Source organism: Micromys minutus (assembly GCF_963924665.1).
Source record: "Micromys minutus genome assembly, chromosome: 21".
Taxonomy (NCBI): Eukaryota; Metazoa; Chordata; class Mammalia; order Rodentia; family Muridae; genus Micromys; species Micromys minutus.
Window position 1 is genome coordinate 27,467,316 of NC_137956.1, and position 13,584 is coordinate 27,480,899.

At 43.5% G+C, this 13,584-nt stretch overlaps 1 protein-coding gene and 1 pseudogene across 2 annotated transcripts in view; one reads left to right on the top strand and one right to left on the bottom strand.

The window, feature by feature from the left end:
• The window catches only part of PCOLCE2 (procollagen C-endopeptidase enhancer 2), a 49,301-nt gene that overhangs the window by 22,566 nt on the left and 13,151 nt on the right, over positions 1-13,584 (top strand). The window contains exons 3-4 of the mRNA XM_080934857.1: positions 3,323-3,578; positions 12,563-12,687. Coding sequence (XP_080790983.1) covers positions 3,323-3,578; positions 12,563-12,687 — 381 coding nt within the window. The remainder of the gene's footprint in view (positions 1-3,322; positions 3,579-12,562; positions 12,688-13,584) is intronic.
• On the bottom strand, positions 10,138-10,732 carry LOC308434148 (inosine triphosphate pyrophosphatase-like; annotated as a pseudogene). Its single transcript has one exon. The product of its transcript is annotated as an inosine triphosphate pyrophosphatase-like (transcript).

Below are 13,584 nucleotides of genomic sequence, written 5' to 3' on the forward strand. Positions count from 1 at the left end.
CCCTGGCTTTCCTTGATGACAAACTATAAGCTGTAAGACGAAATCAACTTTTTCTTCCACAACTTACTTTTGATCATGATACTTTATCAAAGCAATCGAAACTCTAATGAGAGCAGGGCATTCCTTTCCTTAATGGGAAAATCCTTAAAGGTCTTGGCCCCTTCATGTTTCTCTCTTTTGATTCCCAGTTGCAAGGAATCCATCTTTGCGCTGTCACATGTTCCTGATGGTGACGTGTGGCTTCATCACGGGCTAAAGAGCAACAGCATGACCCTGGGAGAGCATCATCCCAAATAGATGTTTCTTCTCTTACAGACAGAAGGTCTTCTCTCGGACCTTCTGTCACCGAGATGGAGGCTGGCCAGCACTCCATGCTCCAGTTTCTCTGCACTGTCTTATTTTTGTGATTAATCCAAATTGTCCACATCCTCTCAGAAATGAGTTGTCTTTAACTGATTACTGCTCGCCAAGTAAAATCCACAGAACTGTCATTGGGCAGAGCTGTCCTCTCCCTTGGCTATTTTTAGAACCTATTTTGTTTGGGAGGCACACCAGGCATACCAGTAGGAATGCACCTGACACCAGGAGTTCAGGTTTCTTATGGTTCCGAATGTAATGGGAAAGTTTTGGGGTGATTTCCAGTAGGGCAGTGTGGCAAGTCTCTGTAGACTCCAGTGGGTGGGTTCCCTCACTCCTAGATATGAAAGTTTAAATTTTTTGGTGGGATTTTCCAGGAACACGAGGAACTGCTCACAGTATTACATCATTTCTATTTGTTAAAATGTGTTTTATTTCCTAAACATGGACAAGATTTCCCTTAAAGATAATATGGAGAGAGGAGGGGGAGGGGACCTAGTGTTTTAAAGGGGAAAAATAATAAAAGAAAAATAGAAAAAAGAAAGAAAATATAGTGTTGAGATATAAACGTTATGTATGATCTTGTGAGCTCCTGGTTTATTCCCATCTTGAAAGACAGCCGAAGGCTTAAGGTAAAATTTTCTGGACCACACGCAGGATGCATGAGCAGGATAGTAGTGGATCGTCTCTCTTTCCAAGCTTGAGGTGAATAAATTGCTCTGAGCATAAGAGCACAAATGGCCATGCCAGTTTGTAAAAGAGAGAAATCCTAGAGTTAAGTCAGACATGCTGCAGAAACACCATTTCTCTCCAAGTACTGAGCGATGGGTTGGGGGAGGGGGAGCGTAGACTCCGGAACGGAGCCATTTTTACAGCTGAGTTCTCCACAGCAAGGTAGGCTGCCGATTTGCATTTTTTGCTCATCCTTCCTTGAAAATGCAAACCACCAACCTACAGCGCCCTTCCCGGGTTTGCTGGCAAGAGCATTGCCACCAAGTGACTTGGCAAGTGTGCCTGTGACAATAAGAGCGTCCCAGGGGCTTGTGGGTGAGCTGAGGTCATTGCTGCACCCGTTGGCTGTTGGCCCACACAGGACTCAGCTGTTGATTGGGAAAAGCACGGACACCGGATTGTTTCTCTTCCAGGCAGATAATGAATCCCCCAGATAATATCATCTCGAAAAACAACAGCTTCATCTAATTGGCACCAAAATAAACAAATGATTGTCAAGCGTCTGCATCATGTGGGAGGGTTTAGAGATTTGGGATTAAAAAGTTTCAAAAGAGCAATATCTTGCTTTTGTGAGAACCCCTAACCATCAAACTGCCCTTTCTATAAAATCTCTGGAGTTTCTGATACTTGGACAATGGATGGATGTATTTAGCAATTGGAATGCAACTGGGGGTGGGGAGCTTATTCAGTAGAGTCCTTGCCTAGTAAGCATAAGGCCCTGGGTTCAGTTCCTGGCATGTTATAAACCACAGACTGATGCCACATGACTGTAGTCCCAAGCATGTGGGAAGCGGAGACAGGAGGATTCAAATTTTACAGCATCCAAAGTTACATAGCAAGACCCAAGCCAGCCTATACTACCTGAGATCCTGTCTCAAAGTGGGGAAAATGCCCTCTTGGGACTGTTCCACTACACTTCCTACTGCGGGTTATGTATATGGCTTTGACACAAAAATTAAATGACATCAAATATACATTATTTTACTGCAGTCAAACAAAATGTGCCCTGGAGAAACCAGATTAGGGTTGGGGTACCTCTAGCCTTTAATTTCGAGGCCCTTCGTTAAGATGAATACAGAACCAGTCAGCATGGACTCGTGGGTGTATGTTTCTGCCACTGACTTTTGTCACGTCATGAGTCTAGCTTTACCGAAGAAAGTCCTGGCAATGAACACATGCGGCTGAAAAGATAAAGCGATCAATTCAAATTTTAGGGCTGAATACCTTGAAGGAAGAAAGTAAGAGACAGGTGAGCTGAGCCCTACGACCAGCCATCCCACCAAAGGCTTTTGGGGGACATTTCTCCGTCCTACTCACAGGTCAGAGGAGGAAGTCTCTGCATGGGGGAATTATGCTGAGAAGATAAAGGGAAAGATCACCTTTTTAATCGCTGTGCATAGTGATTCAGGTTGACTTGGCAAACACACCTTCCGCCCGAGAAAAACAAATAAAAATGTTTTAGTGATTTTAAGAAAAGATGAATCAACAAGTATCCAATTAACTGAATAAAGATTTCGGTCTGTATTTTTTTTTTCCTGGCCTCAACTGAACTATCTGAAAATTAACTATTCAATTGCCAAATAAGCCCTTAACCTTGAACTTTACAGAAGTGCATTGTCTGGAGGGGTTTTCTTTTGTTTTATTTGAAAAAAGAAAAAAGATAATTCAAAGTGTTTCTTTCCAAGCAACACGTCTAGCTGGCATTTTTGATAATGTAAAAATGTTCTAATGAAATGAGTCAGAACTGGTATTCTTTATAAACAGCAGCAGCTAATGAGATTAGTCCAATACTTTGCAGCTTTCTTGGGATAAATTCCTTGTTTGTTTGTGTGTTTGTTTTTCCAGACAGGGTTTCTCCGTGTCGCCCTGGCTGTCCTAGAACTCACTCTGTAGACCACTCTGACCTCGAACTCAGACACTGTCTTTCCTCTGCCTCCCAGGTGCTGTGAGGAAAGGCACAGGAGGGTAAGGGACGGGGGTTTTGTTCAGAAGCATCATGCTGGCTTAGTTCAGACCTAAGGAGGAAATTACTCTGGTTCACTGACTTATTCTTTTATGAGTGTGTGTTGCTGGCATCGAACCCGGTACTTCACAGGAGCAAGGCAAGGACTCTGCCCTGAGGCATATCCCCAACCTGGCACCATGCTCAGCTCTGTTGCCTTCCGTACCGACAGGCCACAGAATCTACTTTTACACAGTTTTAACTCTGCCTCTTTTGTTTTTTTCTTGACAGGTTCCTGAGGGCAAAGTGGTCGTTCTCAATTTTCGATTCATAGACCTCGAGAACGACAACCTGTGTCGCTATGACTTCGTGGATGTGTACAACGGCCATGCCAACGGCCAGCGCATCGGGCGTTTCTGTGGCACCTTCCGACCTGGATCGCTCGTAGCCAGTGGCAACAAGATGACGGTACAGATGATTTCCGACGCCAACACCGCTGGAAGTGGCTTCATGGCAACGTTCTCTGCCGCCGCACCCGACGGAAAAGGTAGCCGTTTTCACACAGGGGCAGAGACCTAATGATGACCTGTCCTGGGCATCTGTTACCTGTTGTGTGTCAGGCACTGTTCTTGGCACGTATCTCTGCCTTCTAAGCACAATAGCAGTTCTTAAAGAGCCAAGGAATGTCAACGCGTCACCAAGAGAATATTTTTAAGATTCATCCCCTTTTAAAAGAAAGTCTATATAGTAGTCTCATAAAAGCCAGCGGAAATGGATGAGGTGAAAATGCACAGCTTTGCCTCGTCCTCCAGAAAGGCGTGGCTTTCCTTGTTTGCTTGCACACGTGCACTTTTACCACAGCTCTTTCAAAACCTAGGAGAAACCGCACATTAGTTCATAGCTTTCTCTTGGGACTTAACGCCGCCCTGTCCTGTAATGTTGTTCCGTTGGGTCATTGGCGCTCTGCAGGAGAGCACTTGAAAGGGTGGCTGCACCAGCAGGGCTTCTCACTCCCCTGCCTCCTGCCTGAGGGGACCGCTCCTCTGCCTGGCCGATGGTGCAATGGGACTAAATTGAGAAGTCAAGAGACAGGATCAAGGGCTGACACTGCAGCCGGAGTGCTGGGCAGAAGTCCCAGCAAGACACTACAGAGGCATAGGGTTCACAATCGTCACAGAAAATCCACCCATGTCCTTGACTGTACAATTCCAGGACAAGCCTGTTGACAAAAGGCAGGAACGGGGATTAGAGCCTCTGGCCACTGCCAGGGAGACAGATGGAGTCAGACTGTAGCTAAATGTCCACAGGAAGAAAAATCATTTTCCATAGGAATATTAACAGAATCTAAAGTATAAGGTAACCCATTCACAATCCACATTCATAGTGAAGAGGAAGGCAGGCAGTGGAATAACCCGTCATAAGCCAGAGGCTGCAACTAGCTGATAAATGCTTCGTTTTTCAATTGGGCTTCTTATTATATTTCTGCATTGGTGATTTCTCTGTAGAGAAACAGACCAACAGGAGGCATGTGGCACTATAAGGGGTAGACAGACAGACTGACTGACAGGTTTCGGGAATGACTTACAATAAGACTCTTATCAAAGGGGAAGGGGGACCGGAGGTGTGGCCTAGTGGCAGAATGCTTGTTTGCAAAAGTCCTGGGTTCAATTTCCAGTATTGGGGGAGAGGGAATGGTCTTAGGATTTAAAGGAGACGCATGTAGAATAAACAAAAACAAGAAAGAAAATATGAAAAATAGAACAAGATGATTTTTAGAACCAGAAAATAGCTGAAGGTGTGCTACAGACCCAGCAGGTCCCGGACTTGCTGACTCAGTCTCTGAGAGCCCATATAAACCTTGTTTATTTGATTCAGTGGGCCATGTTCTCCTGGAGTTCTATGTCCCTTCTCACTTCAAAACTCCTTCCTCCCCCTCTTTCACTGTCTGCTTCTCTTGGGCATGATTTAGGGCTTTCTCGTTTTAGAGCTTTCAGGTGAGCTGTCAAGTTGCTAGTATGAGATCACGCCGGTTCTTTTATGCAGGCACTTTCCCCTTGGCACCGATTTCATTGTGTCCGGTATGTTTGGATTTGCTGTGAGTTCATTTTCACTGAAGTCTAGAAAGTCGTTACTTCTCCCTTGACCCATTTTTCACCCAGGAGAGGTTTGTTCAGTTTCTATGAGCCTGTAGGCTCTCTTTGTTTTAGTTGTTGATGCCGAACTTCAATCCATGGTGGGCTGATCAGATGCAGAAACTTTTTTCAGTTTCCTTCTATATAGTGAGAGTTGCCTTATGCCCTCTTTTAAATGATATTTGATTGTAAAGTACACACACACATGTTTGTGTTCGTGTGTGCACATGTGTGTGTCGGTGCTCGCAGAGACCAGAAGAGGGACTGGAGAGCTTGGAACTAGTTACAGGTGTTTGTGTGTCACTTGACATGGGTGTGTGGCGCCAAACTCAGGTCTTCTGGAAAGGCAACACCACTCTGAAGTATTGTGTCATCTCTCTAGCCCCAAACACAGATCTCTAAGTTACACCACACAAGGATACACTTTCCTCGTTATCTACATGTTACACATACAGATGCCCTGAATATGGGCGGGCCGCTGATGAACAAGAATGCTTTCAGTAGTGGTACAGTCCTGTGCATCACAGTAACATGATGGACACCTTCAGTGATCTCCACTGTCCACCCATCTTCTCATAAGAGAGTGAAAACCTGCTTTTGCCTGCGCTGAGGACTCCTCTCCTCCTCTTGGATTGCCTTGGCCAACCTCGACCTGAGGGAGTTTTGCCTTGTCTTGTACCTTGTTTTGTGGTGTGTGGTTGCATTTGGAGGTCTGCTCCTCTTTGGAGGGAACTGAGAAGAAATGGATCTGGTGTGAGAGGGGTGTAGTAGGGGGAGGAGGAAAAGCTGAAAAGAGAGAAACCGAGGCCAGGATGTATCATATGAGAGAAGAATCTATTTTCAGTAAGAACAAATATTGCACTTGTACACAAGATTTTAATCACTGATAAAAATAATGAGATAAAAATTTCAGGAAGTGAATGATCCTGAAAGACAAACTCAGAAAAGCAGAAACCTCATAGTCTCTCTAAAATGCAGGTTCTAGCTTATAATGTAAGTGTTTGAATTGGAGTAAATATAAATGAAGCCTTAGAAGCTATTAAGGGGGCTGGAAATGAATTTGAGAGAAGGAGGGAGGGAGGGAGGGAGAAAGGGAGGGAGGGAGGAAGGGAGGGAGGGAGGGAGGGAGGGAGGGAGGGAGGGAGAGAGAGAATATGTGTCCTTGTGGTTCATTAGCAGCACACATTCATCACTGGAATTTCGTGGGGAGTTAAACTCTCATTGGGAGATGTTATAATTGTAGCTGTTTCTGGTTGTCTTTTTATACTTTACAGTAAATATCCCATACAATGCTCATAATTCAACTTTTAAAACATCAAAAAAAAAAACTAGAAGATACAGAACTTAATATCTTATAACTTACTCAACAGATAGACTGTAGGTTACAGAAAACAGTTCCTCACCAATAGGAGTTACTAGTATGAAACACCAGCACAGAAAAGACTAAAGAAAAGGGAGACCAAAAGCTAGTGAGATAGTATCAACTTGTCTAAGGTATGCTGTGAGTTTTATCTCTAAAACACTAGTAGTACAGAAACATATGTAAAGAAACATGACTTGGCTACACCTAGATTTAACATAGTGTATGAATTGATACAGCCAAGAAGATAGTAAATACGAAATAGGATACATTTCAAAAGGAATATAAAAGTCTGGAGAGATGGTTCAGCGGTTAAAAGCACTGACTGCTCTTCCAGAGGTACTGAGTTCAATTCCTAGCAACCACATGGTGGCTCACGATCATCTGTAATGGGATCCGATGCCCTCTTTGGGTGTGTCTGAACACAGCTACAGTGTAGTCATATAAATAAAATAAATAAATCTTTTTTAAAAAGAATATAAAAAGCCAAACTTAATCCATTATAATTGAAAGTCAGGCAGATGAAGGACAAGAACTAAGGACTGGGCTTGGCCTCCTGTTGGAGAAGCAGAGGGGGCAGAGGACACTGTCATGGCATCCTTCTGGGGCTGTGATGAGCATGCCCACATCCTTGACAGCAGCCTTCCATCATGAGAGCAACATTCCCAAGTGCTATGAATATCCCAGAAACACTTTTCTCTCTGTCTCACAGGAAATGCTGACGTAGCGTCTCATGCCCAGGACAATGATAGTAGAGGCTGATGGAAGACAGTGAAGGAACGCGTACTCGGAGGGGTTAGCGTGGAAGAGCACTGTTAGTCTTCTGATTTCTTCTCAGGGGTGTTCATGACTTAAACATCATGGAAGGCAGAATGTCTTATATTTGACAACAAAGGATGGATGAATGCAAACTCAGAGCCCCGCCCCCGACACTGCCCATGAAAATGTCTAGAATGAGCTCTGTTCTAGGTTGTGATGAGTTAAGTACATTGGTCTGTTAAAAAATCAGAAAATCTGTGACAAACAGACAAAATGTTTAAATAGAATACCAAAATTACCCGAAGAAAGCTGGGGGGAAGAACCCACATAATTAAAGAGAAGGATAAATTGAAAAAAAAAATAGCAATAGGCACACTAAACCCAAGATGTCCATAAATACACTAGATATGTGGAATTAAATACCCAAATCAAAGTTATTGTTGAGATAGATTAAAAAGCAAGGCCTGGCCACATGTTTATCTACCCCAAACTACTTGAAATACAAAAACCAAATAGGCTGAGAGTAAAAAGATGGGAAAGACATACCATGTGACTTCATTAAAATTAAAGCATACTTATTAAATTACACCAGCACAGATATGAACAGGCAATCCACACACTAGAGGAAATCTTCACAAAGTGTCTGCTAGTTAGTTTATACCCAGAATACGTAAAAGCCACATCCAACAATAGAAGAATTTCAATAAATACAAACTGTGTGAAGCACTAGTTCAGACATTTTACAGAGGATGTTGTGAATGCCAGCGAGTATCATTACAGGGAAAGGCAAATTAAGACAGAAATGCAAATTAAGATATCGAGGGGTGGGGAGATGACTCAGCAGTTAGGAGCACTGGATGATCTTAACCAGGACTGTTAAGTCTTGTCTCAAGTTGAGTTTCTTGAGAACTGCTGCTTTCCTCTGGCCTCCGTGAGTCCAGCACACACATGGTACACAGATTATACATTCAGGCAAACACTGGAGGTACACGTAAGCATATTTTATGCACATAGAATAAAAATAAAATCTCAAAAACAATTTTTTTAAGGATCACGGTGAGAGGCCACTACTTCCTGATTATACTGACTAAAAATCTATAACATTGGGAGGTACCAAGAATGGGAAGGAGCCAGTGACTTCAGTACTCCTGGAGAAGTCTAAATTGACAACAGGCTCTTTGGTGTTCGGAGACGTGGTGATGTTGAAGTTGAACACCTGTATCTAATCTGACCCAGCAATGCATTTGTGGATATTGTAAGAAAATGAAAAAAAAAAAAAAAAAAAAAAAACATATCTGTTGTAGAAAGTATTTAATCTCAATCCAGGGTTTCTACCCTGCCCTTGGTCATTCAGTTCCCAGATCAAAGACACACGGCTCTTATTACTTGTAATAAAGCCTTAACCGGCGCCAGAGCTGGACACATTTCTACCCTCTGTGCTAGTATGTTCATTTCCATACCAATAACCCCACAATATGATTTCCCATGTTCCATCTGGGCTGCTCTTAACTCCAGTAGGCCAGCGCTCATGGCCATGAATTTTTATGGTTCTTAACCCCTGGCATCTCCTCTCTCCACCACCTTCTCCCTCCCTGTGGCTCTCCTCAGGGATTCTAAAGCTCCACCTATCTCAGCTCTGCCTGTATTCACTAATCAGGGATAACTTGCGGAGCAGGGTCACATTGGGACACTTGGGTCTATGTACAGACTCTCTAAATCCCTAGGGATGACCAGGCCTTGGGGGGCCAGTATTTAGCATTACAATCTAAGCAAAAGCCCAACCTCAACACACATCAACAAAGAAGACACACAGAAATAATCATAGCAGCCTCACTAACAATAGCTTACACTGAAAGCAACCTATCTGTGCCAGTCAGTTTTCTGTCAGTTTGACACAAGCTAAGGTCCTTTGGAAAGAAGGTATCTCAACCAACGGAGAAAATGCTTCTATCTCTAGGCAAGTCTTCAAGGCAGTTTTTAATTAATGATTGATGTGGGAGGACCAAGTGGGCGGTGCCATTCCTGGTGCGGTGGTCCTAGGCTGTATAAGAAAGCAGGCTGAGAAAACTGTAGGGAGAAAGCCAGTTAGGAGTAGCCCTCCATAACCTCTTCTTCAGTTCCGAACTTAAGTTCCTGCCCTGACTTCCCTTCATGAAATAAAACCCTGAAGCACACCCCCAGCCCCCACAATTATTTTGGTCATAATGTTTTTGGTTTGTTTGTTTGTTTTTCAAACAGACACACCATTTATTTTGGAAACAAATGCCTTCCAGAATTTACATTAGCTACATTCTAAAAGCAAAAGTTGTGTTTCTCTGCAGGACCCGTAACCAAATAAGAAGTGTGAACACCCAAAATTTTCTCAGGATCCCAGAGCCAGAGGCTGCAAGAACAACTTTTTGTTGTTGTTTTGTCTTTTTTGTTTGTTTGTTTGTTTGTTTTGTTTTGTTTTGCTCTGGCTGCCCAGGAATTCACTATGCAAACCAGGCTGGCCTTGAACTCCCAAAGATCTGTTTGTCTCTACCTCCCAAATTCTGGGATTAAAAGTGTGTGCACTAGCATGCCTGGCCAAAGGCAGCTTTTGAATCCTGGAGGGAAGGAATTTAGTTAGTATCAACTGGCCCAGAGTTCCCCGACGCAGAGCCAACTGCTCTTCCAAGAACTGGCTACTGAAGCTGCCTGGATCCCCTGGCAGAGGGAAACCCAGAGAATCCTTGCCAGGAGTGTTTGAGTCCTAGAGCGTTCTACACCAACCCCCACACTCACGGTCCTAGAGGTCGCCAGTCCCCGCAGCCACGCTAAAGTACTCCTGTAGCTTGAGCAGGGCTCGGAACCAATGAGAAATGGCGTTCTTCTCAGCCTTTGACATCTCTGTCCGAACCAATGAGAAATGGCGTTCTTCTCAGCCTTTGACATCTCTGTCCGAACCAATGAGAAATGGCGTTCTTCTCAGCCTTTGACATCTCTGTGTACATTTGCTCATAGACTGAAAGCGGGGATTCAGGCAAAAGTCCTGGCAGCCTCGTGGCATCACAATCTGCCCGGAGGTCTGGCCTCTAAACAGGAGTACTGGCTGACTTGGGTCCCCAGTGCTGAGAGCAGATGTCCAGAGTGCATAGGCTGATTTGTCTTCAAAGCCGGTTAGGACCTGAAGATTTTCAGGCTTCAGCTTTTGCAGGAACCATTTTATGCAGGGCCAGGGAGCCCCTCTAGAACATTAAAGCCCAGACAGGTATCCTCCACCAGCACAGAGATCTGCACCTGGAGAGCTGCCTCCGGACACGTCTGTATGGAAATTTCATCCGACTCTCCCTGATACTAGGGCAGGTCAATTTTCTGGGCCACCAAAGAGCATGGAAACTTATCTCCTAGTATCTGTATGACTTCCTCCAGCATCTTTACGGTTCCCATCACAAATACTGTCTTCTTCCCCGCCAAAGATGCTGCCATTGCAAGCACTGGTTATGGTCCAGAATAAACCCTTACCCGGTCATGATGTTTTATTGTAACAATAATATCAAAGTAGGACGCAACCCAAAAGAACCGTCAGTAGAAGAATGGGAACACAAATTGTTGTGTTGGCAGACAGTGGAACGCTGCCTAGTCATCTAAAATACAGCCACCAAAGACATCAGCAGAAGACAGAGGTGTTGACCCAAGTTACACCAAGCTCTATGACAAACCTACAGGGAAAAGTTCTCAGGAAAAGGGTATGGCAGGTGTTTTGTGAGAGATGGATTCCATATCATCTCGGGAGTGTGGCTCACACGGGTACATTCGTTTGTCAGTCTCCTAGTTAAGATTGATGAGTGTCCCTTCCCAAACCTGTGGCACTAAAATAAAGCCATGAAGCAGGTGGTGGACATAGGAGATGACCTGTGACAGGGGTTGACAGTGGATGCTGGGCACACAGCGGCCGTTCTATTCTATCTTCATCTGTTCTTCACGCACATGTCTCAAGGTTTCACTCATAGTTTAGAAATTGCCCCAAACTCAGTTTCTTATAGTATGTTTCCTTAAATTTACATATTTGTTTTAAGACTTCTCCGTGTTTAAAAAAAAAAAATGTTTTATTTCTTTAGTCTCAGCTCAGTTGTTCATGAGTTAATTCTAAGCGAAATTAAATTTCTAACTTTATATCAAAAGAGATTTCTAAAACTATTTCCTTGATACACACACACACACACACACACACACACACACACACACATTTGTGGTACACACCAGTACTTGCATCTATCTAATGTCTAAATTAAACTTTGATAAATGCTAACAGTGTTGGGTTTTAGGTGGTGGGACTGGAGTAGGTTTTACTTACATGTTTTTCTGTATTGCTGGTAGTTTATAAACATGATTTTGTGTGAGTATGAGTGTGAGTGTGCATGGTGTGTGCACATGTGTGTGCAAGGCAGATGCCCACCGCAGGTGTTGCTCCTAAGGAACTTACCCCTGGCTTTTGAGATAGACTGTCAGACTGGCACTAGGCTGGCCAGTGCGCCTTAAGGATCTGTGTGCCTTTACCTCCCCAGAGCCAAGATAATGCACACACACACTACCATGCCTGGCACATTTTACCTGGGAAAAAAATTTGGGAACCAAACTCAGCTTTTCATTGGCTACTGCCTCATATTTGTAAATGTGCATTGTTTTTAGAAACTGAGTAATCTTTAAAACTTATTATACATGTTACTAGACAATGGATACATAGATAGATGGATAGAAAGATATAATACCAGATATTAGTAATAAAAATTGTCTATAAGAGCTAATTTAAATTTTGTCCTTGGGGACTTAATAAATGAACCAATGCCTTGAGAATTCTTAGAAATGGACTCATTGCACTGGCTACAATTCCGAATGAGCGGAAATATTTTTGTCTAAAAAGAGGAAAGCAATGAAAAGAGAAAAGCTATGGCTCTGTGTCTGCTTCTTCCTTACCTTGTGTGAGACGTCAGGCGACTAAAAAGTAGTCAGTGGACTGGCTTTGGTGACAGCATCCCTGTAGTCACAGCACTTGGAGATAGAGGCAGGAAGAACAAAGCCAGACTCAGCTGCATACTGTGCTTGTGCCTAGCCTGTGCTACATAAGATCATCTCAAAAACAAATTAGATGTGCAGCTCAGATTGTGTGGTCATTTTCTTTCAAAAAGAAAACAGAAGAACTTCTACCATTGCTTTGATATGCCCCCAATGTTCTCATTCCTAACCTCCAGGTGACTGTACTACTGTGACCTATGTTAGGATATAAACTTGTGTGGTTTTCATATTTAATAACTTCAGGAGACCGGTATTGTGGAGGACGCCTTGAAAAACCGTCCGGTTCCTTTAAAACTCCCAACTGGCCAGACCGAGATTACCCCATAGGAGTTACTTGTGTGTGGCACATCATAGCCCCGAAGAACCAGGTGAGGCCCCAGAAAATGTGATGAAAGTGAGTATGTGTGAATTGCCCACAGTGTGAGCCTCTGCTCTGGTGTGAACTGCCCAAGGTGTGAGCCTCTGCCTCTTGGGCTTGAGTTAAAAAAACAAGAGAGGAAAGCCCAGCTGGACACACGTACTTGTGCTTGCGAAGACCAGGGCTAAATTTTCTCTTGGCACTGGTTGACTTGCAAAATCATGGATTTGATTTTCCATTGTGCAATTATAACTTTCAAAACAGTTTTGAAAATACAAATTGTAAGCAAATCCCACAGTGGACTATGTCGACCTCTGGCATATGTCAAGAGCCCAAGGCTGCACCTATCAGGACCTAGTCATGTGGGGATGGAAGCCCTCAAACACATGCACAACCCAGCACCCCTTCTGCTCAGTTAGTCCACCTTGTTTGGGGCGTACCTCACTCCAGCAAAGCCAGCAAGCAGCTAGCTACAGAGCCTCCAGGGAACCCCCATGTCTGATGATGGGCTAGGGTTGTTTGAAACAAAAAGTGTGCTAGTTCCTTGTCTGTTATTCCAAAACAGTGGTTCTCAGCCTTCCTAATGATGTATCCTTTACCACAGTTCCTCAACCATAAAAAGATTTCATCTCTATTTCATAACTATAAATTTGCTACTGTTATACGTTGTAATGTAAATAAATACCTGATATGCAACATCCAAAGGGGTCATGACCCAGAGGTTGAGAACCAATGCTCCAAAACAATCAGCTGAAATCTAGTTTTCTAGTATGTATTAATATGTGCTTACATGGATTTTTGCCCTTTCTGGGAACACCACATGTGCATTGTAGGACCAAATTTGATGCAGAAGTAGATGAATCTTGTAAAATCATTGTTTCAAACACTACTGACTTTAGTCCAAACA